The 26,000-nt window shown below is 36.0% G+C and overlaps 1 protein-coding gene across 5 annotated transcripts in view; it reads left to right on the top strand.

Annotated features, from left to right (window-relative positions):
* The window catches only part of COG6 (component of oligomeric golgi complex 6), a 136,697-nt gene that overhangs the window by 24,696 nt on the left and 86,001 nt on the right, over positions 1-26,000 (top strand). For all 5 annotated transcript variants that reach the window (XM_045052346.1, XM_045052347.1, XM_019825759.3 and 2 more), the window contains exons 9-13: positions 1,513-1,641; positions 1,720-1,811; positions 3,292-3,356; positions 6,076-6,167; positions 12,110-12,227. In XM_045052346.1, the coding sequence (XP_044908281.1) occupies positions 1,513-1,641; positions 1,720-1,811; positions 3,292-3,356; positions 6,076-6,167; positions 12,110-12,227 (496 nt within the window). The remainder of the gene's footprint in view (positions 1-1,512; positions 1,642-1,719; positions 1,812-3,291; positions 3,357-6,075; positions 6,168-12,109; positions 12,228-26,000) is intronic.

Raw genomic sequence — 26,000 nt, forward strand, 5'->3', positions numbered from 1 at the left:
TTATCTTCAAGAGGCACAAGCCAGGGAATAGGGGGGCAATAGTGCAGTTTGGAACATGGTAAGAGGCATTTGGAAGTTAACTTAGGAAGAAGGAAGTTTTAAAGACCAGTTGATTCCTGTAAGATGAATGCTAAAAGAGAAAGTTGGCCTTTCATTAAGTTATCATTTATTTTCAAGGTGGTGGTTTCTTTAAATTTAGAAAAAAATTAACAGTGTCTCATGTTAACCACCAGATGGCACTGCGTATGTACTTTAAGTAATGAGTAAAAGCTTTGGTGTCTCGAGCGTGTCTCAAACATGTAGGTATCATGTGCCAGAAAAACGGTAATTATTGAAGTCCTTGGGAGGCGTTGCCATACCCAGCTTTTATTAGGTAGCTTGTAACTGGAATGCTAATGCATTGTTAGCTTTTAATAAATCAAGTGTAGCCATTTTTTCATAAAGAAATTTACTATAAGTAGAAATGAATAAATTGATGTCTTCCTTCCTTTGGTAAACCTTCAGAATATAAGGTGTTAAGGAATGTAGTAATTTGCTGACTTTTATTCATTCTTTATGTATTTGATCCATTTATTAGAGGCTTTTACACTATTCTTTTAATTTGTTTTGGACCCAGATCTTTCATCTTTTAATTTACTTTTTGACCGGAATTTTTCTTTTTTTTGCTATAGCCCTAGCTGAAAAAATGGGGATTTTAACTTTTAATTTTAACCAGAGGCATTTTAGGATATTTAAATAATTCTAACATTCACCTTTATAAAGTTTCATTTTGAATACTTTTTTTTTCCATTTTGAATTTTTGACCTTTGTTGGGAAATAATCTCTTTCAAGTCAAAGAAATGTTCCTCTCTCTCGGGGAAAAGGTGTTTCACATACATAGATGTCATTGAAGGTTCATTGTAACTCATGCTGGTTTTGCTTCAAGTCATGTCTGTTATTAAAGGGAGATTAACATTAATATTAATGTGTACGTATATTTCATATAATTATACGGATCAGAGTCTAGTGTTTGTCAGGCTTGATAAGTCCCCTCACCCCTATTTAAATTGCCAGTGAATTCACTGGTTTCTAATATAACTTGTGGTCAGAGTGAATAGCCCTAGAAACAGAAGTTACATTGCTTCTGTTTATTGGGACAGATTGGGTCCTGAGGATGAGGATTCGTTTTACGTATTTGAGAAGTTAAAAGTTTGTGAATTTTGTGCTGTAAGTAGTCATTTAGTCAGAAGTCATTTCGTAGAATTCGTGATCATTTAAAGGAATGCATTCTTTACACTAAACATATTTATAATCTAAGAGCATGAGGGGAGAAAAATCAAAGCATTTTGATTCTAATTTGTTTTAAAAAGATAGAAAGTGATCGCAAGGTAATTGTGCACAACAGTATTTATTGCTTGAGAGCCTTGTGTAAAGAAGCTGAGACAAGCTGCTTATCTTAGAAACTGCATGGATAGTTCGATGTAACCATCAGAAAGAAACACCTCTGGTTCTCCAATAACTTGTTTCTCCCAGGTATACCTTGGATGAATTTGGAACAGCCAGGAGAAGTACCGTTGTTCGTGGATTTATTGATGCTCTTACGAGAGGGGGCCCGGGAGGCACGCCAAGACCCATTGAAATGCACTCCCATGACCCCTTGAGGTATAGTAATCAGACAGTGTTGGGATTTTTGAGGCTTTTCTGAAGGAAATCTTTACTCACATTCAGTTTCTGCATTAGATACGTGGGAGATATGTTGGCTTGGCTCCATCAGGCGACCGCTTCTGAGAAAGAACACCTTGAAGCTCTCTTAAAGCATGTAACTCTACAAGGTGGGTCCTCCAGTTGTTAATTGCTGACATCTAAATAGAGACAATAACACAAGACTTCTCGAAATCTGTCATCTTCACAGAGATAAGCTCTTCGCCCCTCAGTGGCACAGTAAGAGCCCTGATTAGTTTTCCTCTGGTTTCTCCCCTCTCCTGCTAATAGACTTCTGTCCTCCATCACCTTCCTGTCACACAGCTGTGCACACTTGTGCACCGGTCCCTGTGACCTTCCCTATCAGGCCTAGACTCCTCTGCCTGACTTTTAAGACCCTTCTGGTGCGTGTAGCACACATGGTCTCAGATGTCCACACCACACTTTAAAGTGAGAGGTGGTATATCCTCCTTTTATATGTGTGACCAAGTGTCTGGTTTGAGGTCGTTAAGCCACTAAGTCTCTCATTTCTTTCTACCACCCAGCCCCTTTATTCATTCTCATGTGGCTGTTGTAGTTTTTTGAATAATTACCCATGTAGTACCTTATGTACTTAAAATTTTGGTCTTGATTTCAAGGAAGAAACTGCTGATGTGTGGTTGTTACAGAATTTCACGTCTTCTTAATGGCGATTACCTTAAGATGCCTGTTGTTAGAGTTTGAGGGATAAATGGAAAATTAAGGTACTCTGTTTTTGATAGGAAGTGAAGAGGAATATTGTGACTTTGTCGCACTGGTCAGCCTGCGCCGCTCTGGCTCAGATCCTGATCTGCAGGAGAGGCTAGTGTGCAAATCGGGGAGGGTACTTACCGGCTTGTTTTTCTCGCTCTTTGAAATTCACATTAGACTCAGTGGGTATGCTGGATTGGCACAAGGTCTACACTTTTTAAAGTGGGTTTCTGTTATCCTAATTACCTAGTTTAAAATAATGTATTTCTTAAAAGATGTTTTGGTAAAGTGTATCTGAGAGGCAGTGTGAAGAGGTTGGAAGAAAATAGATCGGAGTTGGATGAAATAGGTTATTCTTTGAGAATGACTTAATTCCTCTAAGCCTCAGTTTCTCCATCTGAAAAAAAAAGTCACAAGCAGTAAATGTCAAGTACCCAGGAGCTTGGCAAATAGTCAATATTTAGTAAATGTCAGTTTTTCCCTTAGGTTACAAGGTGTGCTTTCCATTTTTACATCTCAGCTTCTGTGCTCAGCACCCCTGCCCAGAATAAGGCGTTTGTAGAGCAGACGCTAATACATCTTCATATCACTCCCTTCAATTAATGTTTCCCAGTCATTTTTTTCCTGTGACTCATACATTTATTCTTTTTCACAAAGAAGTTGTTCATTTTATTAATCAGCAGTGAAATAAATTAACCAGGTTCTAGACCCAAATGTTAACATAATTAATAATGTCCTAAAAGACATTCAACTTAATAAAATATTGTTATGTTATTTTAAATGTTTGTTATTAGTGTCATTAATCATATACATTATTGTTCGTGTTTTGAACTTACGCGTAATATGGAAAAAACATTTTAGTTATGCTATAATTAATTGTAGGTGTTGAAGAAAATATTCAGGAAGTTGTTGGGCATATTACTGAGGGTGTGTGCAGGCCTCTGAAGGTAAATATTTTGCTTTTATATATGTTATATGGTATCTGGATAAATTATTGCCTTATTCCTATGAGTTTAAAAATAACTTCACAGCTGGAAATCGAGCTATAATTTTCTCAAATTAACACATTAGTGTAGGATTGTAAAATACATTTAAAAATAATCATCATCAAGGCACCTGGGTGGCTCAGTCGGTTAAGCGTCCAACTTCAGCTTGATCGTGATTACGGTCATGATCTCATGGTTCACAGGTTCAAGCCCATGTCGGGCTCTGTGCTGACAGCTCAGAGCCTGGAGCCTGCTTCGGATTCTGTGTCTCCGCCTCTCTCCGCACTCCCTGTGCTTGTGCTCTGTCTCTGTCTCTCTCAAAAATAAACAAAAATTAAAAAAAAAAAAGAATTAATGTATTGAATCTTTGTTTTCCAACTCTATAGGTGGTAAGATGATGCTTCTTTTTATATGACTGTTCTGGGTTGCAAAGCGATTACTAGCTAACATTTGAATTTTACCTTTCTTAATAAAAACTTATGATATGCTCAGACCTTCATACATCATGGTGGGTTGTATGAAAATAAGTTCATATACAAAGATAAATGGCATGGGAAATAGAGCTGAATGCTGTATTGCATGGTACAGAAATAGTGCCCTCAGATTGCTGATGTGTACTGGGGAACAAACGTCTACTCCAAGCAGCCATCTATGATGTTGAGACAAAGGTTTGTTATTATCCCTTTCAGTCCTGCCTCCTCCTTGTGTCCCCTCCCCATAAACACAGATTCTCTCCATCTTTCTCTTGCTTTCTGACTCCTGCTTTGCTACAGCTCTCTCTCTGGCACTGGAATGGAGAGCCGCCATTGGGTCTTTTATCTCCTCCCAAGATTGTTGTCCAACTGCCTGTGGCCCCTTTGGCTACTTTTAATTTCTGCCTTTATCATCTCTGCCACTTCCGATACAGTTACAGTTTCTTGAGTGTTTATTATGTGCCAGGGACAGTTGGAAGCCTGTTACGTCTGAGCCATTCTTCCCGTCACTGCTGTTCAGCTTTGCTAATAATGCTTGTTTTTCTCCGGCGCCTTCTACTTTCTAGTTGGTTCCTGCTGCCACCACCTCCGTAGTCTCTTTCAGCCTTTGTACATTTGTGTTTTTCTCTCATCGCCTGTTGTTTTTCCTGGGACTGTTGGCCTTTGCTGAAAATGGTGGCCCTCTTATGTCACCCTCAGAAAACGGTGTGGCAAACAACCTTCGTGTATTGGACATAAATCCCCTGATTTTTCAGCCTTTCTCTGTTCTTTTCATCGTAGCTGAAAGGATGCTGCTTTCCCGCAGAACCTTTGTGTGTGTGTGAAAAGGGACGGAACTGGGTTTGTTTCCTCTTCCTTCCTCTGTGTCTTCCCTCTTTTCCTTCCCTTTTTCCCCTCCCTCTTCCTCCTTTCTCACTTGCTTGACAGAGTTGGCGGAAAGAGTATTTTTTTGATGCCTGAACATTTTTGGAGAGACTTTGCCAGATAGCTAAGATGCTGTTACAAATCTACTAGAGAAGAGCTGTCTATCTACAATTAGCATCTATTATATTTTGTCCTGATAATTACATTAACATTCAGAAAATATCACTTATTGATATATCATTTAAATCACTATTGAGGCAGGCCTTGGACCTAGAAAGAAATCGTAATGTGTAAATTGTGGTTTTTAAATTCACATGCTGTTCACAATTTATAATATTGTGTTAGTTAGCTCCTCTACTAATGTGTAATGCCAAAAGATGTATAAATTTCATAAACGTATTAATGTAAAGGTCATTTAATTTCTGTAATCTGAGAGGTTTTTGTATGCTCACATACATACATTTGTAAATCTATTTTAGCAAATCACATATGTTGGCATTATGACATCTTCCAAAATCTAAGTACAGAGAAACTTCAGTTTTCAAAAGCATGTATTAAGCATCTGTGGTGTACGTACTGTTCTCCCAGATGCTGTGGAGATGTAAAAGCAGCAGAAAACAAATACAAGGTCTGTGTTTAGAATCTAGTTAGGAAAACAGGAAGACACAATGTAAGCAGCGGCTTAAGGGCAGATACAATATGTAAGGAAGTGCATCCCGGTGTAATTTAGCTTGCATTCATTAATTAGGGAATATAAAGGGAATGTAACGGATGGAATTTAATTCAAGATTCCTAGTAGTTAACCTTAAGAGAGATCGAGTTAACTTTGAACTAGATCTGATATTGCCCTGGTAGTCGTAATTAGACATATATGTTGGTGCTAATTTAAAAAAGGAAATTCGGTATAATAGTTTGAAGATAAGAATTCTTTAATTTTTTTTTTTTTTCTGAATAGTTGATGATAGAGCAGTATTTCACTGATAATCTGCTCTTAGGGAGGTAACAGCTGATTTGCAAATAGTGCTGAACTAAATTCCATTATATACTGGTAAAAAACCTCACAATGACCTCCTCATGTATTGGTTATTTTGGTAGCGACTGCCTTCAAGCCAAATTCTGTAGGTAAAGGATTTTTTTTTTTTTGGTAGAGTATATCTGTGTTAAAATATTTCTGTTACTCTACTATCCCTTATAATTTAATATTCAGAGATTACTTAGAAGGAATTTTGTGATTTCTACAGAATTAAATTTTGTCTTTTTAAAATGCTGTTTAGACCACATGTGATTGTAGAATGAAAATTATGCCTTTAAGAAATGTTTAATTTTTTTTCACATTTTCACAGGTTCGAATTGAACAAGTAATAGTTGCTGAACCTGGGGCAGTTTTGTTATATAAAATTTCTAACCTCCTCAAATTTTACCATCATACAATCAGGTAAGTGGAATGGTTAAATGTGCTTGTTAGACCCTCTGTGATACGTAATTTCAGGTAGAAACACAGTATAAGGTTTTAGTTTTGTTTGCTTTCACCATTTGTTTGACTAAATATAAACCAGCAGAACCTCCACACCTTATGAATCATTATGTATGTGTTGTTTGTGCTGTATTTTGAGGTCCGCCATTTCTTTTCCCTTTCTTCCCCAAACATAACTGTGCACACACACACACACACACACACACACACACAGCCTATATAACAGTATAAGTTTGTAAAAGAGATCCATGGTACCTACAGTAATTATACATTACACTCAAAATAGAGCACAATAAGTGAAGTGTCCTATTCTGGGTATAAATAATGTAAGTTTTTTTTTTAACATTTAGTTTTCTATTAATGATAAAACAGAACTATAGCTTTGTCTGCTTTCAGTAAAAGCTACTTTATCTGATTAGGAACCACTTATTTTCTCTATAATTTGATCTTTGACTCCAAAAGATTCATTTATCTTCACTTTGCAGTGATGGTATACTCTTGAGCTTTATTATAAATGTCACTATAAGACCATATTCCGTGTCTTGTGTTCCATGTAGTTGTGTTAAAACAATGACCTTTCACACTATATTTTGGATAGTTTCCATTACTATCCATTAAAAATGACTTAACAATTATTTTTCATCCAGTATGTTAGTATCAGGAACAGAAGTCCAATTGTTAAAATCCGGGGTTATTATAACTAATAGGAGAGGTGCAGGGATCTCTAATTAAGGAAGCACCAAAAGACTATGGTGGTGTAGTTCCCTACCTTCTTGTAGCTGAGACTAGCCACCCAGAACTTCACAGTTAAGAGATGGAATTCACATGCTATTAGTAAATTAAAAAAAAAAATTTTTTTTAACACTTATTCATTTTTTGAGAGACAGAGTGCAAGTGGGGGAGGGGCAGAGAGAGGGAGACATAGAATCCGAAGCAGTCTCCAGGCTCTGAGTTGTCAGCACAGAGCCTGATGTGGGGCTCGAACTCACGGACCACAAGATCATGACTTGAGCCAAAGTCGGACGCTTAACTGACTGAGCCACCGAGGCACCCCGGTAAATTTTTAAACAAAACCAACAAGCCACAGGCTATATATAACTAATCAGTGATAGGATTTGGGTTAGTCCTCTAACATTTTAGATATAAATTTATTACCATCATTTGCCATGACTCAGAAGCAATAAATTAGTTTCAATTGTGATGTGGTAAGCTTCCTAAAATAAGAGAATGATACGTACTTAGAAAACACAACAGCAGCTGAAAGCAGCTAACACATAACTAATGCCGTATTAGGCAAAGGTAGTGGTAAATAATTTTTAAATTATTTATGTAGTAATACCCATGATGGTACTGAACAAAATTTATCATTTGAAGATAAAGATAACTCAGTTTCTAATACAAAGAATGCTAAGAAAAAATCATTTGGATTCTGAAGGTAATATATTTATTAGACTCTGAGAATTGTAATTTTTCTGTCTTTGAAAGTGATGATTTTGAGGATGACAGTTGGATCTTTTGATCATTTTTTTCCATGTACTTTTTTTACTTGTTCACATATTTCCTCATTTAGTCAATTAAAAAATTGATTGCAGATGTCAGTCTACTAGATGCTAAAGATATGGCAGTGAACAAAACCGCTTAAACTTACATTCTAATGGGGAGAAAGACAAACAAGTATAAAATAATAATTTAGATAGTGCTAAGGACAACAAGGAGAAATAAAGCAGGAGAAAGGAAACGAAGTATAGGGAGTGACCACATATGAGCAAGTGTATGTGCATGGGGCTATTTTAAAGGCCTTTTGGTGGAGGTGATATTTGAACACAGACCTGCATAGCGTGAAGGAGTCGGGCATGTAAAGGTCTTGTTAAAGAGCATCCTAGACAGGGTATTCTGGTCCTGAGGCCGGAAAAAGCTTGCATTTTACAGGACCAGAAGGAAGGCCAGTGGTTGGAATAGAGTGAATGGAAGGAGTAGGGAGGAATGAAATCAGAGAGGTAAGCAAAGGCCAGATCATGTAGGACTTTGTAGGCTATGGTGAAGATTTTGATTTTATACTGAGAGGGTTGGAGAAGATGTATGTGTGTGGGGGTGGGTGGGGATGTTTCAGTGACTTGAGCTGATTTATGATATATAAGGTGACTCTGGACACTGTGAATAATGTAGTGTACTGGGATAAAGGGGAACAAGGTATTTAGGAAGCAGTCTGTGTTCTGAGCAGAGATGGTGATGTGTCAGAGTGATAGTCTTGGGGTGATGAAAAGTAGGGTTTCCAGAGACAATAGGAAATATATATGGACTAGGTAGGGTGAAATGTGGGGAGTCTGGGACGAATTCTTGGCTTTTGGTTTGAACAGTTAGATGGGTGGTATTGTCGTTTGCTGAGAGGGAGGATGCTGGAGAGGAACAGGTTTATGGGAGTGGGTGGGTACTGAAGAGTTCAGCTCAGTTTTGGCCGTGTGGGATTCAGCATCCCTGTGAACATGCGGTGGGATGTGTTGAGTTAGCAGACAACAGAGAAGTCAGGGCTGAACCTATACATCTGGTAGTTTGCAGCATATAGATGGTATTTGAAGCAACAGGACTAGGTAAGATCACTTAGCAAGTAAGTACAGATGAAGAAGAGGCCTAAGACTGAGACCTGGGGAGCTCTCATATTTAGAGGTTAGAAAGAAAAGAAACCCACAAAGAAAATTGGGGAAAAATAGGAGACGTGCAAATTTTCAAAAAAAAAAAAAAAAAAAATGCCCCCTATACATTCAAACTCCCAGAGGATAGATTCCATCAAAAGGCAATAGTGAACGAGGCAAAGGAAGATGCAGAATCCATGAAAACAGGGAATCCAGCATACTTTGATTACATTTCCTTACTTGTAAACCTTTTTCTCTCTGTGCTTAGTAATTGCTTTGTTTTTGTATTTGCTTACTTTCCTATGTCCTGATTGCTGTTTTAGACCCAAATTTTTTTTCTTTTACTATATAATTTATCATCAAGTTAGCGTGCAGTGTATACAGTGTGCTCTTGGCTTTGGGAGTAGATTCCTATGATACATCACTTACATACAACACCCAGTGCTTATCCCAGCAGGTGCCCTCATCAATGCCCATCACCTATTTTCCCCACCCCCCCTGCCCCTCCACCCCCATCAAACCTCAGTTTGTTCTCTGTATTTAAGAGTCTCCTATGGCTTGTCTTCCTCTCTGTCTGTAACTATTTTTTTTTTTTTCCTTCCCTTCCTCCATGGTCTTAAGTTTCTTAAATTCCACATATGAGTGAAAACATAAGATTTCTGTCTTTCTCGGACTTACTTCACTTAGCATAATACCCTCTAGTTCCATCCACATCGTTGCAAATGGCAAGATTTCATTCTTTTTCATTGCCAAGTAGTATTCCATTGTATAAATATACCACAGCTTCATCTATTCATCAGTTGATGGGCATTGGGCTCTTCCCATATTGTTGAAAGCGCTGCTATAAACATTGGGGTACGTGTGCCCCTGTCCTGTATCCTTTGGATAAATTCCTGGTAGTGCTTTTGCTGCAGACCCAAACCCTTAAGTGGACTCCACATTTTCTCACCGTGTAGTCAAGCACATCTACCAATTCTTCCCAACTTCTCTCCCCTCTTCCCTTCCTACATTCCTCTTGGAACCTTCATTCTCTTCCTCCAGTCTGGACTGCTTGCTTTCTAGGCCTCCTGCAAGGCTGTGACACTGGGGTTTGTCTTCTTCATCAGCCTGCTCATTCCCTTATGTTGAATTCCCTGATGCCTCAGTTAGCTCTGAATAGTATTTACATGCCTGTAATATTGTAAACATTGAGTGTTGATTCACCAGAACCCTGTGATATAACTGTATTAGAGAGCCTGGGAAAGCTGAAGTTTGGGTATATTGTGGTGGGGGATGAGCATTATGTTAAGAGAATTTGACTCTCATCTTCCATAGCAGGGTTTTTGTAAATAATACCTAAAACTGAAAAATCAAGTAATGGCAGGATAAGCATGTTGGGTATAAATATGGAGTGAAATGCAATAACCATCTGTAAGTACTTGGCCCAGTTACTGGTACCTGTTGAGTACTTTGCAACCATTAGTAAATTCTAGATCTGAGTAAGTGCAAAATATGGCTGATAACTCCAATTTTTTTTTTAAATGAATGTAAACATATGTTGTTATCTCTCCAAAGTTTTCATTAAAATGTCAGTTTCTGGGCGCCTGGGCGGCTCAGTCAGTTAAGTGTCCAACTCTTGATTTCAGCTCAGGTCATAATTGATCTCATGGTTCGTGAGTTCGAGTGCCGCATCAGGCTCTCTGCTGACAGCACAGAGCCTGCTTGGGATTCTCTCTCCCTCTCTCTCTGCCCCACCCCAACTCACTCACTCTCTCTCTCTCTCTCTCTCAAAATAAATAAATAAACATTAAAGAAATTTTTAAATATCAGTTTCTGTTTGTATACATTCAGTTTTTTCCCCTGTTGGCTTGGTGTATTTTACTATTTAGAAACATACTTTTTTTTATTGTATGTATAGGCATGTGTGGGAATTTCTTTCAGTTTATTTTGGTGTTTAGCTTATACTATTTTTAATTGAAATACTTTATTTTTTTGTAAATATAGGTATTTTGGCTACCTGTTTAGGAATTTGCTTTTATTTTGCTATTTACTTTATATATATGTTTGTTAATTTGGTTTGCCTGCATTAACTATATAAGAATTCATTCCAATTTGTTTTAGTTTCAGAATGTATTGAAGTAAATGGCATTAGTATTTGCTTTTATAACATGTCATGTGTAATATATCAGTTTTCTGTAAATTGGCTTTTTTTGATTGTTTGTTTACTATCTAATGGTATTTAGTAATGCCATTATATTTATTTTCAGCAATCTAAATTTCTTTTAGGTATAGTAAGATGGTATTGTGCCATTAGAAGTTAGGATTTCCTACTGGATTATGGTATATTTTCACATCAACAAAAACCTTTTCTCCTAATATCAAATTTTTAAATGACTTTCAGTACATGAATTAGAATAAAATTGGGAATTGTTTTATATACAGGCTTGTTTTACATTCTAGAAAAAATGAGAAAATTCCTTAGATAGGTCTAAGAAATATCCTTGTAATAGCAAATTGAGGAGTATAGAGTGTGCTAATAATTAGATATTTTAAAATATTACAAGATTTTTCATATTCAGTCTAAATTTGCTGCTACTTAGGCAGTCGTATAAAAATTGAGAAACTTTATATATGATGTCAGGTTTTTTTTTTTTTACTCACCTTTTTTTAATGTTTACTTATTTTTGGGGGAGAGAGAGAGAGAGAGAGAGAGAGAGAGAGAGAGAGAGAACAAGTGGGGGAGGGGCAGAAAGAGAGAAGGACAGAAGATCCAAAGCAGGCTCTGCGTTGTCAGCACACAGCCCGATGTGGGGCTCCAACTCAAGAACCACAAGATCATGACCCAAGCCGAAGTCAGACACTTAACTGATTAAGCCACCCAGGCGCCCCTGGTGTAAGAGTTTTAATGGAAAGAATAAATCAGTGTTAATAAAATTTAAATATTTTATGAATAGAGTTATTATTGATGGAATGGCTTCCTTAAAGTTAAAATTAGGTCTTGGATAATCAAGACATGCATTTACCGTAATAGAGAAAAATGGATGGATTTGCATCTTATAAGTGTTTTTCTAAAAGAGATTGTGAAACACTGGAAACATTTGTTTGTTACCTAACTCTTAAGTAAAATATCTCTGTCATTTTTATGTGAAACTAAAGTAGTTGTTTTTAATTCACAGCTTATATTCTCCATACATACTTTTATTTTAAATCTAGATCTTTTAAGCGAATTATATTCAGTTAAAGAACTCATTGTGTCAGGCTTGTTTTGCAACCTGAAATATTCTTTGCTTTTAGTGGCATTGTTGGAAATAGTGCAACTACATTATTGACTACCATTGAAGAAATGCATTTGCTAAGCAAAAAAATATTCTTCAATAGCTTGAGTCTTCATGCAAGTAAATTAATGGACAAGGTATGTTTGGAAAATGCAGTTCTTAAACTATGTGAGTGTGAGTTTTGCACATTTAAAAATGTTTTACTGTTTTTACATTGGTAATTTTTTCCCATTCCATACAGTGTTGTTTTGAGTGCTTCCTGTGAACAATTTATTTTGAGATGGCTTTACTGGATCTGGGCTTATAGGCTGGGTTCCTGGAACAGTATAACATTGAGTCATAATTAGAGGTAGAATCTCAAGCCTTAGTTTCACTACCAGTTTTCTATAACCAAAAAGTTGTAATTAAAGCAAACTTACTATATTTAGGTCAGGGCTAAGATGACATACAGATTGGAAAACTGAAACTCTTACTGAATGTTTTTTTCTAAACAGTTTGCTTATAGTTTTACTCTCTGATGGTCCAGCTTTGTCCTTAAGAAATTTATGCTCCTTTGAGTTATATACTGCAATTAATTATGAAAATAAACAAGATAATAAAAAACTCCCACCGGAAACAAACAAAGCACCACAACAAAAATCTGGTAACAAAATCTGAGAGTCCCAAGAGCTAGTATTTTCAACTGAGCAGTGTGTTGTGATAAGACCTTAAGGAATGGATTTACAATGAGCAAACCCTTTTTTATTTTTATTTCATTATTAAGGACTCAGGTCTTTTAAGGATGCATCACAATCAACATACTAGCTTTTTTTTTTTTTTTTCTTTTAATCATACCACTCTAATAGTCTGGCTATGTTAGACCCAGAATTGTAATATAGAATAGTTGGTAGCATTCCAATCCTGAGTTATCTGGTCAATTTTTACATTCCTAAGTTCAGAGAAGCTTAGGAGTCTGACCTCCTGTAGGACTCAAATTCTTTTGGAAAAGCAACATGAATTTATGGACCTGGACCCGCTTATGTTTTTTTCTGTTGTATGTATTTTTGTTTATGTAAGTTTACTAGTAGTCCGTTCTTTTTTTTTTTTTCTTTAAGATTTTATTTATTTAGTTAGTTAGTTTTCTAAACTTTTTTATCGTCAAGTCAGTTAACATACAGTGTAGTCTTGGCTTCAGGAGTAGATTCCCGTGATTCATCACTTCCATACAACACCCAGTGCTCATCCCAACAAGTGCCCTCCTCAGTGCCCATCACCCATTTTCCCTACCCCTATCAACCCTGTTCTCTGTTTAAGAGACTCTTATGGTTTGCTTCTCTGTTTGTATCTTACTTTTCCTTCCCTTCCCCTATGGTCATATGTTAAGTTTCTCAGATTCCAACATATGAATGAAATCATATGATATCTGCCTTTCTCTGACTAACAGTTCTGGTTATATATATGTTTACATGAGTTCTTAAACAAAAATTTTTAAAAAATAGTTCATGTGTACTTTGAACATGAACAAACATTTGCTAGCTGATGAGAGTACAGTGGCAAACAAGATTGGTTGGCCTCGGGTTGCTTCTCCTTTAGTGGAAAATAGTCAAATTAATCAGTAGTTGCCATAGAACCACATGTTTTATGAAAGACATGTGCCCAAGGTGCAATGCTAGCACAAAAGGAGAAGGAGCTTTCTAGAGAGGGAGATAGAAGGCTTAAACTTGGAAGGACGTAGAATTTAAATAGGTAGATAAGGGGGTAGACAGAGGCTATCCTAAGTAGGGGAAATAAAAAGAATGTGTAAGAGCACAAGCTGTGAGTCACCAGTAAACAAATATTTCATTTATTAAAAAATCACCTGGGGGCGCCTGCGTGGTTCAGTTGGTTAAGTGTCCAACTTTGGCTCAGGTCATGATCTCATAGTTCGTGAGTTCCAACCCTGCGTTGGGCTTTCTGCTGTCAGCACAGAGCCCGCTTCAGATCCTCTGTCCCCCTCTCTCTTTGCCTCTTCCCTGCTGCTTCTCTTTCTCTCAAAATAAATAAATTTAAATAAAAAAAAATCATCTGGAAAGTGTAGCATGTAGATAGGAGAGAGACCAGGTTGCAGACAGGAAGATTATGGGAGTATCAAGGTAGTTTTTTATGAAAATCATGATCTAAGGTAGAGATTCTAGGAACAGCCATGAAGGAACACATTCTTAAAGGGGTAAAGGTAAACCTTCAGAATTTGGTGACTGATTGAATATGGGTACATGAGAGGGAGGAACCTAAAATAATTCCTATGTTACCAACCTGGGAATATTGATAGTAATCACAAGTATCTATAACCTGGAAAGATGGTAAAATTTACAGGATAAAGATGATATTGCTGACATTAGTTAGACAGGATACCTTGAGATATCCTATTTTGTCTTATCCAGTTGGGAGCTGTACAATGGGTTTAGATAGTTTTACATATAAAAGATAGTTGGATCCATGGATTTGGATGAGGTCACTAGGAATCATGTTTAATAAGAGCAAAGTTCTCAGACACACAGTCTTGGGAAACCCGGACATTTAAGGGAAGAAAAAAAGCCCACCGTGGTGGGATGCTGAGGGAGGATGATGGGAGACTCAGGAGAAAAGCGAGGAAAGGGTTTTCTCAGAAAAGCCAAGAGAATAGAGTTTCAAGAAGCAGGACATGGTTAATGACAGATACCGTATAAAGAGTTCTAGTAAAAAAAGGACAGTAGGTTTGTTATCTTGGACAACACATAGGGATCCGTGACTTACTGAGAACAATTGTAGCTGTGTGCTGAGGACAGGAGCCAGACTGTAGAATGTGGAAAAGCGCATGGATGTGCTTATTACCCAAAGTTTTACCGGTTGGAAAACATGTGGGCTACAGACTGAAAACATAGTAGGCATTCATATTTTTGAAATTTGAAAGAGAACAACAAAACAAAATGGTAAAAGGAAAGATGGAATTAAATTTCTGTGATAAATTAGGAAACAGGAAAAATTGATTTTTTGAGAAGATCCAACAAAATTGACAACCTTCTGGCAATTCTTTAACCAAAAAAAAAAAAAAAGAATTAAAAATTAGAATATCAGAAATTTGAGATATTAACCAGAGATACGAACTAAAATTTATTAGAAAATACCATATTAAAATGTAACAGTCTTATGCTAAAATAATCTGAAAATCTGAATACAAAGAGTGATTTTAAGACAATATAAGTGGACAAAAGGGTAAAAAAAAGAAGTGGAAAACTTGAATACACCTGGCGAGGGAAGAAAAATTATTGGAGAACATGCTGCTAGGCTTAGTTGAGGTTATACAGATAGCTTCATCCACACCTATGAACAGATAATTATCCAGAACACAGGAAAATATAGAAGAATTCCCAGTTCAATTTAGGTGTTGTAACACTGACATAAAAGCCTTTAGAAGACAGTACAAAAGTGAAAATCACAAATCAGTCACTTTAAATTAAAAAAAAAAAAAAGTTAAAAATACCATTAAGCCAAATCCAGCATTATGTTCAAAACAAGTATGGGTTATTTGCAGAAATACGAGAATGTTTAAGTGTTAGAAAATACATTAAATATCTCAGTGTTAAATAAGAAAATTTTATATTATCATGATAGTTGATCAGGTTGTTGGAGGAAAAATCTTACTAAATAAGAAAGCAGAAATTCTTCTTTAACCATGTAAAGATAAGTAAAACTAACAGCCCACATTATGATGAACACAGAAGCACTACCAATATACTCTATGTAAGTCAAGAAAGAATAAGACAAGAATGCTTGCCAATAACATTTTTAAATAATAGAAAGGCCAGATTAAAAAGTGAGAGGTATAAGTATTTCAAAGGAGGAGACATTAGATTATTTCTAGATGCTATGATTGTCTACTTCAAAAGCCCAAGAAAATTAATTGAAAAGTTTTAGAACTAGTAAATGTATTTAGGAAGTTATTTGGTGACCAGATCAATACACAAAAATAGTTTTCAGGGAAGGTGGTGAAGTTGGAGGCACCTGTAATCTGTCTCTGCACCAAGACAAAAATTGCACTGACAGAATCCGTCTCCCTCTCAAAATAAATAAATAAAACTTAAAGTGCTCAAAGAAGAAAAAAAATCAAGATGGTCTTTCAAAAGTGAGGGCATTCTTTCACAAAAATGAGACCTTCCCAAATAAAATAAAGCTGAGGGAGCTCATTACTACTAGCCCTGCCCTGTAAGAAATGCTCAAGGGAGCCCTGCAGGGTGAGATGTAAGGACAGTAGACAGTAACTCCAAGCTTTATGAAGAAATAAACATCTCGATAAAGGTAAACACACAAGCAACTAAAAGTCAGTATTGTAACAAATGTTTGAACTCCACTTTTTGTTACATGATTTAAGAGCCTAAAATCTTCTAAAAAAAATATTTGCTGTAAAAGCTAGCATTGTTGTGACTTTGGTTTGTAATTCCATTTTTTGTCTACATGATGCATTTAAGAGGCTAATGCATTTAAAATAATTATTAGTTTGTATTTCGTGACATCAGCTACTGACAGGGTGGAGGTGGAGCTGTAAAGGAGCAGAGGTTGTTTTGTAGGTTATTGACGTTAGCTGGTATAAAGTCAAATTAGAGTGTTACATAATTTTCAGACCTTAAACGTAATCCCCATGGGAAACACAAAGAAAATAGCTAAATATACACAAAAAAAATGAGAATTGAAATGTTGCATTCACTATAAAAACCAACTTAAAAAAAGACAATAATGCAGGAAATGAGACAACAAAAGACTATAAGGTATATAGAAAATAATAGCAAAATGGTAGAAGTAAGTTTCTTCTTACCAGTATTTACCTTGAATATAAACAGATTAAATTCTCCAATAAACAAATAAGAGATTGGCAGAATGGATAAAACTACAAGATGCAACTATATGCTGTCTACAGGAGACTTACTTTACATATAAAGACACATAATGAAAGTGAAAGGGAGGAGAAAGGTAATCCATGTAAATACTAACCAGAAGAGAGCAAACGTGGTGATAACATCAGACAAAATAAACTTTATTATTATTTTTTTTAATATATGAAATTTATTGTCAAATTGGTTTCCATACAATACCCAGTGCTCATCCCAAAAGATGCCCTCTTCAATGCCCATCGCCTACCCTCCCCTCTCTCCCACCCCCCATCAACCCTCAGTTTGTTCTCAGTTTTTAAGAGTCTCTTATGCTTTGGCTCTCTCCCACTCTAACCTCTTTTTTTTTTCTTTCCTTCCCCTCCCCTATAGGTTTCTGTTAAGTTTCTCAGGATCCACATAAGGGTGAAAACATATGGTATCTTTCTCTGTATGGCTTATTTCACTTAGCATCACACTCTCCAGTTCCATCCACGTTGCTACAAAGGGCCATATTTCATTCTTTCTCATTGCCACGTAGTACTTTATTGTGTACATAAACCACAATTTCTTTATCCATTCGTCAGTTGATGGACATTTAGGCTCTTTCCACAATTTGGCTATTGTTGAGAGTGCTGCTATAAACATTGGGGTACAAGTGCCCCTATGTATCAGTACTCCTGTATCCCTTGGGTAAATTCCTAGCAGTGCTATTGCTGGGTCATAGGGTAGGTCTATTTTTAATTTTTTGAGGAACCTCCACACTGTTTTCCAGAGTGGCCGCACCAGTTTGCATTCCCACCAACAGTGCAAGAGGGTTCCCGTTTCTCCACATCCTCTCCAGCATCTATAGTCTCCTGATTTGTTCATTTTGGCCACTCTGACTGGCCTGAGGTGATATCTGAGTGTGGTTTTGATTTGTATTTCCCTGATGAGGAGTGACGTTGAGCATCTTTTCATGTGCCTGTTGGCCATCTGGATGTCTTCTTTAGAGAAGTGTCTATTCATGTTTTCTGCCCATTTCTTCACTGGGTTATTTGTTTTTCGGGTGTGGAGTTTGGTGAGCTCTTTATAGATTTTGGATACTAGCCCTTTGTCCGATATGTCATTTGCAAATACCTTTTCCCATTCCGTTGGTTGCCTTTTAGTTTTGTTGATTGTTTCCTTTGCAGTGCAGAAGCTTTTTATCTTCATGAGGTCCCAATAGTTCATTTTTGCTTTTAATTGCCTTGCCTTTGGGGATGTGTCAAGTAAGAAGTTGCTGCGGCTGAGGTCAGAGAGGTTTTTTTTCCTGCTTTCTCCTCTAGGGTTCTGATGGTTTCCTGTCTCACATTCAGGTCCTTTATCCATTTTGAGTTTAAGACAAAATAAACTTTAAGTCAAAAATTATTATAGGAGATAAACAAGGGCAATTGGATATTAATCAAAGGTTCAATACAGCAAGAACATAAAACAATTATTAAACTTAACTGATGACAAACAGCAAAATATATGAAGCCAAAACTAACAGAATTGAAGGGAGAAATAGATCTGTATTTATAGTTGGAGACTTCAATAACCTATTTACATTAATAGAATAATCAGACAGAAGTTGACACAGTCAACTGATGAGATCTAATGAACGTATACAGAGCACTCTACCCAACAAAAACAACAAAAACAACAGTGTACACGTTCTTCTGAAGTACACATTGCTCATTTTCCATGGTAGTTGTATGTTAGGCCACAAACTGATCTTAGTATATTTTAAAAGATAGACATGATACAAACTGTCCTCTCTGACCACAACAGGATAAAGTTACAAATCAGTAGCAAAAAAAAAACTGAATTTACTCACAAATCTATAGAAATTTAATCATAAACTACTTAGAGACAAATGAAAATGAAAACACAACATGTCAAAACTTACAGGATGCAGTGAAAGTGGTATCAAGGGGAAACTTTATAGCTATAAATACTTACATTTAAAAATCAAGAAAGGCCCCTGGGTGGCTCAGTGGATTGAGCATCCAGCTTTTGATTTCAGCTCAGGTCATGATCCCTGGGTTGTGGAGCTCTGTGCTGAGTGTGGAGCCTGCTTAAGATTCTCTCTCTTTCCTTCTACCCCTCTCCCCTGCTTGCAATCTCACTCTCTTTCTCTCTCAAAAAACAAAATAAAATAAGAAAGATGTCAAATCATCAACTAACTTTACACCTTCAGGAATGAGAAAAGAATACACTGAACTCAAATCTAACACAAAGGAAATAATAAAGACTAGAGCAGTCTTTATTCTAATCTAAATGGAGATTAGAAAAACAAAGAGAAAATCAGTCAAACCAAAATATGGTTCTTTGAATATGTCAACGAAATTGACAAACCGTTACCTAGTCTAGACTAAGAAAAAAGAGAAGATTCATATTACTAAAATTAGAAATGAAAGTGAGACATTACTACCAATTGTATGGAAATAAAAAGGACTTTAAGAGAGTATTAATGAACAACGATATGCCAACAAATTGGATAATCAGATAAAATGGACAAATTCCTAGAAATACAAAAGCTACCAGGACTCATGAAGAATTAGATTGAATAGACCTATAACTAGTAGAGAGATCAAATCAGTAATCAAAAATCAATTGCACACCCACTCTGCAAACAAAAGCCCTAGATCTCATGGCTTCACTGGTGAGTTCTACTAAACATTTAAAGAACTACTATCAGTCCTTCTCAAACTTTTTTTAAAAATTGAAGAGGAGGGAACACTTCTTAACTCATTCCATGAGGCCAGTCTTACCCTGAAACCAAAGCCAGAAAAAGACACAAGAAAAGGAACTAGAGGGGCGCCTGGGTGGCTCAGTCGGTTGAGTGTCCGACTTTGGCTCAGGTCATGATCTCATGGCTTGTGAGTTCGAGCCCCACGTCGGGCTCTGTGCTGATAGCTCAGAGCCTGGAGCCTGCTTCCGATTCTGTGTCTCCCTCTCTCTCTGCCCCTAACCCACTCGCTGTCTCTGTCTCTCTCAAAAATAAACATTAAAAAAAAATTAAAAAAAAAAGAACTAGAGACCAATATCTCTCATGAAACCTATGCAAAAATCATCAGCATAATACTAATGAACCAAATTAGGAAGCATATTAAAAAGATTTTACACCATGATCAAGTGAGATTTATTCCTGGAATGCATATGAAAGTCACACAATATAGTTATCATTTAACAAATGGAAAAAAAAAACATGGTCATCTCAATTGATGCAGAAAAAGCATTTGACAAAATTCAGCACCCTATCATGATAAAAAACACTCAACAAACTAAGAATTGAAGGAAACTATCTCAACATAATACAAAACTTCCAGCAAACATCATGCTCTTTTCCTAAAGGAAAAGACTAAAATATTTTCCTTTAAGATCAGGAACAAGGCAAGGATGCCCACTTTCACCACTTCTGTTAAAAATAGTGTTGAAGTGGGGTGCCTGGGTGGCTCAGTCAGTTAAGTGTCTGACTTCAGCTCAGGTCATGATGTCACTGCTCGTGAGCTCCATGTTGGGCTCTGTGTTGACAACTCAGAGCCTGGAGCCCACTTTGGATTCTGTGTCTCCCTCCCTTTCTGCCTCTCCCCTACTCGTGCTCTGCCTCTCTCTCTCAAAAATAAATAAACATTAAAACAAACAAACAAAATAGTCTTGCAAGTTCTAGCCATAGCAGTTAGTTAAGAAAGAGAAACAAAAGTTACCCAAATTGGAAAGGCAAAAGTAAAATTGTCTTTGTAGATGATGTGATCTTATATGTAGAAAACCCTAAAGATTCTAGCAAAAAAATGAACAAACAAAAAAAAAAAACTAGTGAGTGACTTCAGCAAAGTAGCAGGGTGTAAAATCAATACCAAAAAATCCGTTACATTTCTATACACTAACAATGGAAAGGAAATTATGAAAAAATTCTATTTATAATAGCATTAAAAAGAATTAAATGCTTAGGAATTAACCAGGGAGATGATAGACTTGTACAATGAAAACTATAAATGTTGCCGAAAGAAATTGAAGAGGACATGAATCAATGGAAAGACATCCCATGTTCATAGATTAGAAGACTTTCTATTATTAAGATATCAATTCAAAACAATTATAGATTCAGTATAATTCTTACCAAAATCTCAAGGACATTTTTTTCAAAAATAGAAAAACCCATTCTATAATTCATGTGGAATCTCACAGGATCCTGCATAGCCAAAACAATCTTGAAAAAGAAGAAAGCTAGAGGATTCACATTTCCTAATTTCAGAACTTAATACAAAGCAACAGTAATGAAAACAATGTAGTATTAACATAAAGGCAGATACATAGCGCAATGAAATAGAATAGAGAACCCAGGAATAAACCCTTGCTTTTATGGTCAAAAGATTTTTGGAAAGGATGCCAAGACCATTCTATGGGGAAAGGACAGTCTTTTTTTAACACGGTGTTGTGAAAACTGGATAATCACATGCAAAAAATGAAGTTAGACCCTTATCTAACACCATATACAAAAATTAACTCAAGTAAGATCAAAGACTTAAAGGTAGACCTAGAATTATAAAATTCTTAAAATAGGACAAAAGCCTCACAACATTGTCACTATTTGGAACACATAGAATATATGAGGACTTTCAAAACTCAACAACAACAAAATAGTCTGACACAAAAATAGGTAAAAGATAAATAGCACACATGGAACATTTTCTAGGATAGAAATAAGGTAGGCTACAAAAGAAATCTTAGCAAATTCAGAGACTTAAACTATATCAGCTATCTTCCCTGACCACAATGATATGAAACTGAAATCAGTAACGAGGAAAACTGGAAAATTTAACATGGAAATTGAACAACACACTCCTGATCAACCAAGGGATCAAAGAAGAAATTAAAAGGGAAATAAAAAAGTTTCTTGAGACAAATGAAAATGGAAATACTATATACCAGAAGTAATGGGATACAGCAAAACCAGTTCTAAGAGGGAAGTTCATAGCAATAAACACTTACGTTAAGAAGCAAGCGAAAGCCCAAGTAACCTTCCTGTACACCTTGGGGAACGATAGAAAGAACAAACTGAGCCCAAAGTTAACAGAAGGAAAGAGATAATAAAGGTTAGAGCAGAAGTAGATGAAATACAGAACAGGAAAACAATTGGAAGGATTAACTAAACTAAGAGTTGGTTCTTTGTAAAGATGAACAAAATTGACAAACTATTAGCTAGACTCACCAAGCAAAATAGAAGACCCAAATCAAAACTATAAACAAAAAAGGAGACATTTCAACTGATTTTTTGGAAGAGTTTGAGAAAGACTGATGTGAATTCTTTAAATGCTTGGTGAAATATAACAGTGAAGCCATCTAGTCCTGGGCTTTCTTTAAAATTTTTAAACTGATTTCATCTCCTTACTAGCAGTTGGTCTATTCAGATTTTCTGTTTCACCCTAATTCAGTTTTGGCAGGTTGCATTCCTTCTAGGTTGTCCAATTTGTTGGTATATAGTTGTACATAGTACCTCTTATGATCCTTTGTGTATTTGTCATATCAGTTGTAGTGAGCACTTAGTATTGGCCACACACACACATACACTAATGCTTAAAATGGTTACATAATAAGGAAGAAAGGAAAGAGTAATATCCCTATATGCCAGATCTCATGGGACTTATTAGTTCGGTGAATAACTAGTTCCCTTCATTTTGTGCTAACTTATTGTCTTTTGTACCCTTTTCATTGTGCCATGCTTACTTTGCAAGAACACCTTGAATTAAGCTTGTCAGTTTCTCTTTTGTATACTGACTGCTGAGCACTCCTGAAGAAAATCATGTAGACACGCAGACTAGATTTACCAAAACTCACCATCTCCAACCTCAGCGAAGCCCGCCATAATGGCAGTCGTACATATGCTTAAGCAGCCATTCCTGTTTACCTGTCACCCATTTTCTCAAATCTGTGCTTGCTCCTACTTAGATTGCCAGCCTTTGCTAACATTGGATAATAGGCATTGTAAAATACCTTTGCCCTTACGCTATATGAGCAAAAAGTGACATCTTTTTTGGGGCGGGGGGGGGGGGGTTCAATGATTCTAGTGAGAATGAACATTGAAAATATGTTTATTGGCTGTTTGTGAGTTGCTTGTTCATGTCCTTTGCCATTTTCCTACTGGGTTTTGTCTTACTATTTTCTGATATTCTTTATACATTAGGAATATTAACTGTCACTTTTATTAGAAATATTTTCTCCAGGTCATTGTTGGCCTTTTACATTTGCCTATAGTATTTTCTGACACATTACTTCTGGTTTTTACATAGTAAAATCTGAAGTTTTTGTTGTTGTTGGTAGTGGTAGTTTTTTTCTTCACAGGGTCGGGGTGGGGGTTCCCTTTGGGAGTATGTGATGCTTGAAAACTTCCCCACAACCAGAAAATATAGTTAGAATTTAATATATGATAGCATCTGTCAGTGGGACAATATTAGATTATTTAATAAAGTTATTTAGATGCATGTTCTTAGGTGTTTTTGTGGCTTCATTTTTACATCAATTTTTAATCTACCTGAAGTTTATTTTTGTCCATGCTGAGAAGGAAGGGTTTCTTTATTTTTCCCAAATGGTTATCCATTTATTCTATTTTTACTCAGACTACTAGGTTCTTATATATTTTATGTCTCTAGTAAAGTTAAAATAGAAGTTGCAAGAAAATAAGAAAATAAAATGGATAAAGAGGATGGCATCTTTCAATTAAAACCTAGAACAATATAGGGTATAAATGGGGGGGGGAATTAATTGTAATTTGAATATTTTAAGTGCAAGTTATGTGAGTTTATAGCAGTGGATGGGTTTTGACTATTATTGGTTACTGTTATCATTATCAGTAATTATGCCCTGAAATGTTTTTCTCAGATATGAATTGGGCTATATTTAGAGATATTTTAACATTAATCAAAATGGGAATATGATGCTGTTTATAGCTTGCATGTTGCTTACATCTGCAACCATGTCAGGGTTCTTTCAAGAATTATCCTCCTTTCATTAAATTTTACTGTTCCATATTTTATATTAATTATATTTTTTTCTTATTCTGCATCTTGTAAATCATTCACTTCTTTTACAAAGATTCTACCCTTATAAGGAAAACAACACTTACTCAGAATGGTCTTCATTAGCAAAGCACCCAAGTGGAAATTTTTGTTAATAAAATTTTAAGTAAGTGAAAAAAATAAATACACAAATAAAATAAAAATTTAAGTATATGGTAAAATTATTAGGAAGAGTAGCCTTTAAAATAAAGGTATTGCCAGAAATGAACTCTCTTTATATGATTCCTTCTGTGCTTTTAAAAAGACATATTTGGACACTAATTCTTTATTCGCTATAAAAAATACATTCAAGGACATCATTTTATTGACAGTTGTATCTTTTCCCTAACAAAGCAGTTTGCAGCACTTGAGAGTATCCAAGTGTGTGCGCTCCCTCCTTATCACCTCTCTTGAAACGTTCATAACTGCAAAGCCAGCAATGTCTAAAGGGAATTCAGTCTTCCTCGACTTACGACGGGGTTGTGTCCCAAAAATATCCTAAGTTGAGAATGCATTTAATACACCTAACCTACATCATAGTTTAGCCTAACCTATCTTAAACATGCTCAGAACACTTACATTAGCCTGCAGTTGGGCAGCATCATCTAATACAAAACCTATTTCATAATTAAAGCATTGAGTATGTCATGTAATCTCTTGAATATCGTACCGAAAGTGAGACAGAAACTGGTTGTGTGCTCACAGAGTGGTCATCAGTTGTTTACTCTTGTGACCGCCTGGCTGACTGGGAGCCGCTGCTTGCTGCTTCTGCCCCGCGTCACAGGAGAGAAGTGCACTGCCTGGTGATAGCCCGGGGAAAAAATCAAAATTCAGAATTTGAAATACAGTTTCTACTGAATGCGTATTGCTTTCACACGGTTGTAAAGTCAAAAAATTCTAAGTTGGACCACCATAAGTCAGGAACCGTTTATGTGTATCTGTGCTGCAAAATACACAGTGCCATATCAATTTAAGCTAGACAGGCGTTGGCTAAAATTCTTTTCACTATAGTGGTGTTATAATTCTAATTTAACATGTGTCATAAATGAAACCCAAATAAAATTAATAGTAGTCAGGGTTAATTTACTCAGTCCTCTGGAAAAACAAAACAAAACTAAACTAAACTAAACTAAACTAAACTAAACTAAACTAAACTAAACTAAACTAAACTAAACTAAACTAAATGGTCCTTTAAATAAATTGTGACTTCAATTCTAGTATTTAGTTTGTGTTTGGAATCTTCTTTTACTGTTCGAAATGTAGTAAATGGACCAGAAGCTTAGCCGTCACTTCTGAGCTTCTTAGACGTTCAAAAATCTTAGGCTTGCCTAGACCTACTGAATCCGAATATGCATTTGAAGGTTCCCTGATCATCCGTACGCATGTTAAAGTTTGAGAAGTGCTGTCCTACATGAAGAGTTTGAGTTTTACATTATTCCTTACAGATTGTTCTGCCAGGAAAAACAGAAACAGTATTCTCAGCTAAAATGCTTTTTAAATTTTAAATAAAATTGTGTTAAATAAAAAGTTGTAATTATTTGAAGTTATCTCAAACAAATGTTAGTTTGCATTTTAAGATTTATCTTGGGTATTTTTATCGACTTAAGAACTTTAATTCCATAAGTAAATATGTAGGACAAGAGGGAATTTTTGGAGGTGATGGATATGTTTTATGGCATCGAATTTGGTGATGGTTTCATGGGTGTATGTGTATCTCCAAACTCACCAAATTATATACGTTAAGTAAGTACACCTGTTTGTTATGTCAATCATACCTCTCAACAAAGTGGTTTTAAAAAACACCTTAGTTCTATGTATTGTCAGTTGCTAGAACATATATGCATGCAGATAGAGCAAAAGGAGTCTATATATAAAATGAAGAAGTCAGTTTAAAAATAGGAGGGTTGTTTTTTTTTTGGTTGGTTTTTTTATTTTTGAAAGTAGATGGGTGAGTGGCCTTCTAAGAAGCTACAGAACAGAAAATTAGAGGACT

This window comes from Felis catus, chromosome A1 (assembly GCF_018350175.1).
Source record: "Felis catus isolate Fca126 chromosome A1, F.catus_Fca126_mat1.0, whole genome shotgun sequence".
NCBI lineage: Eukaryota > Metazoa > Chordata > Mammalia > Carnivora > Felidae > Felis > Felis catus.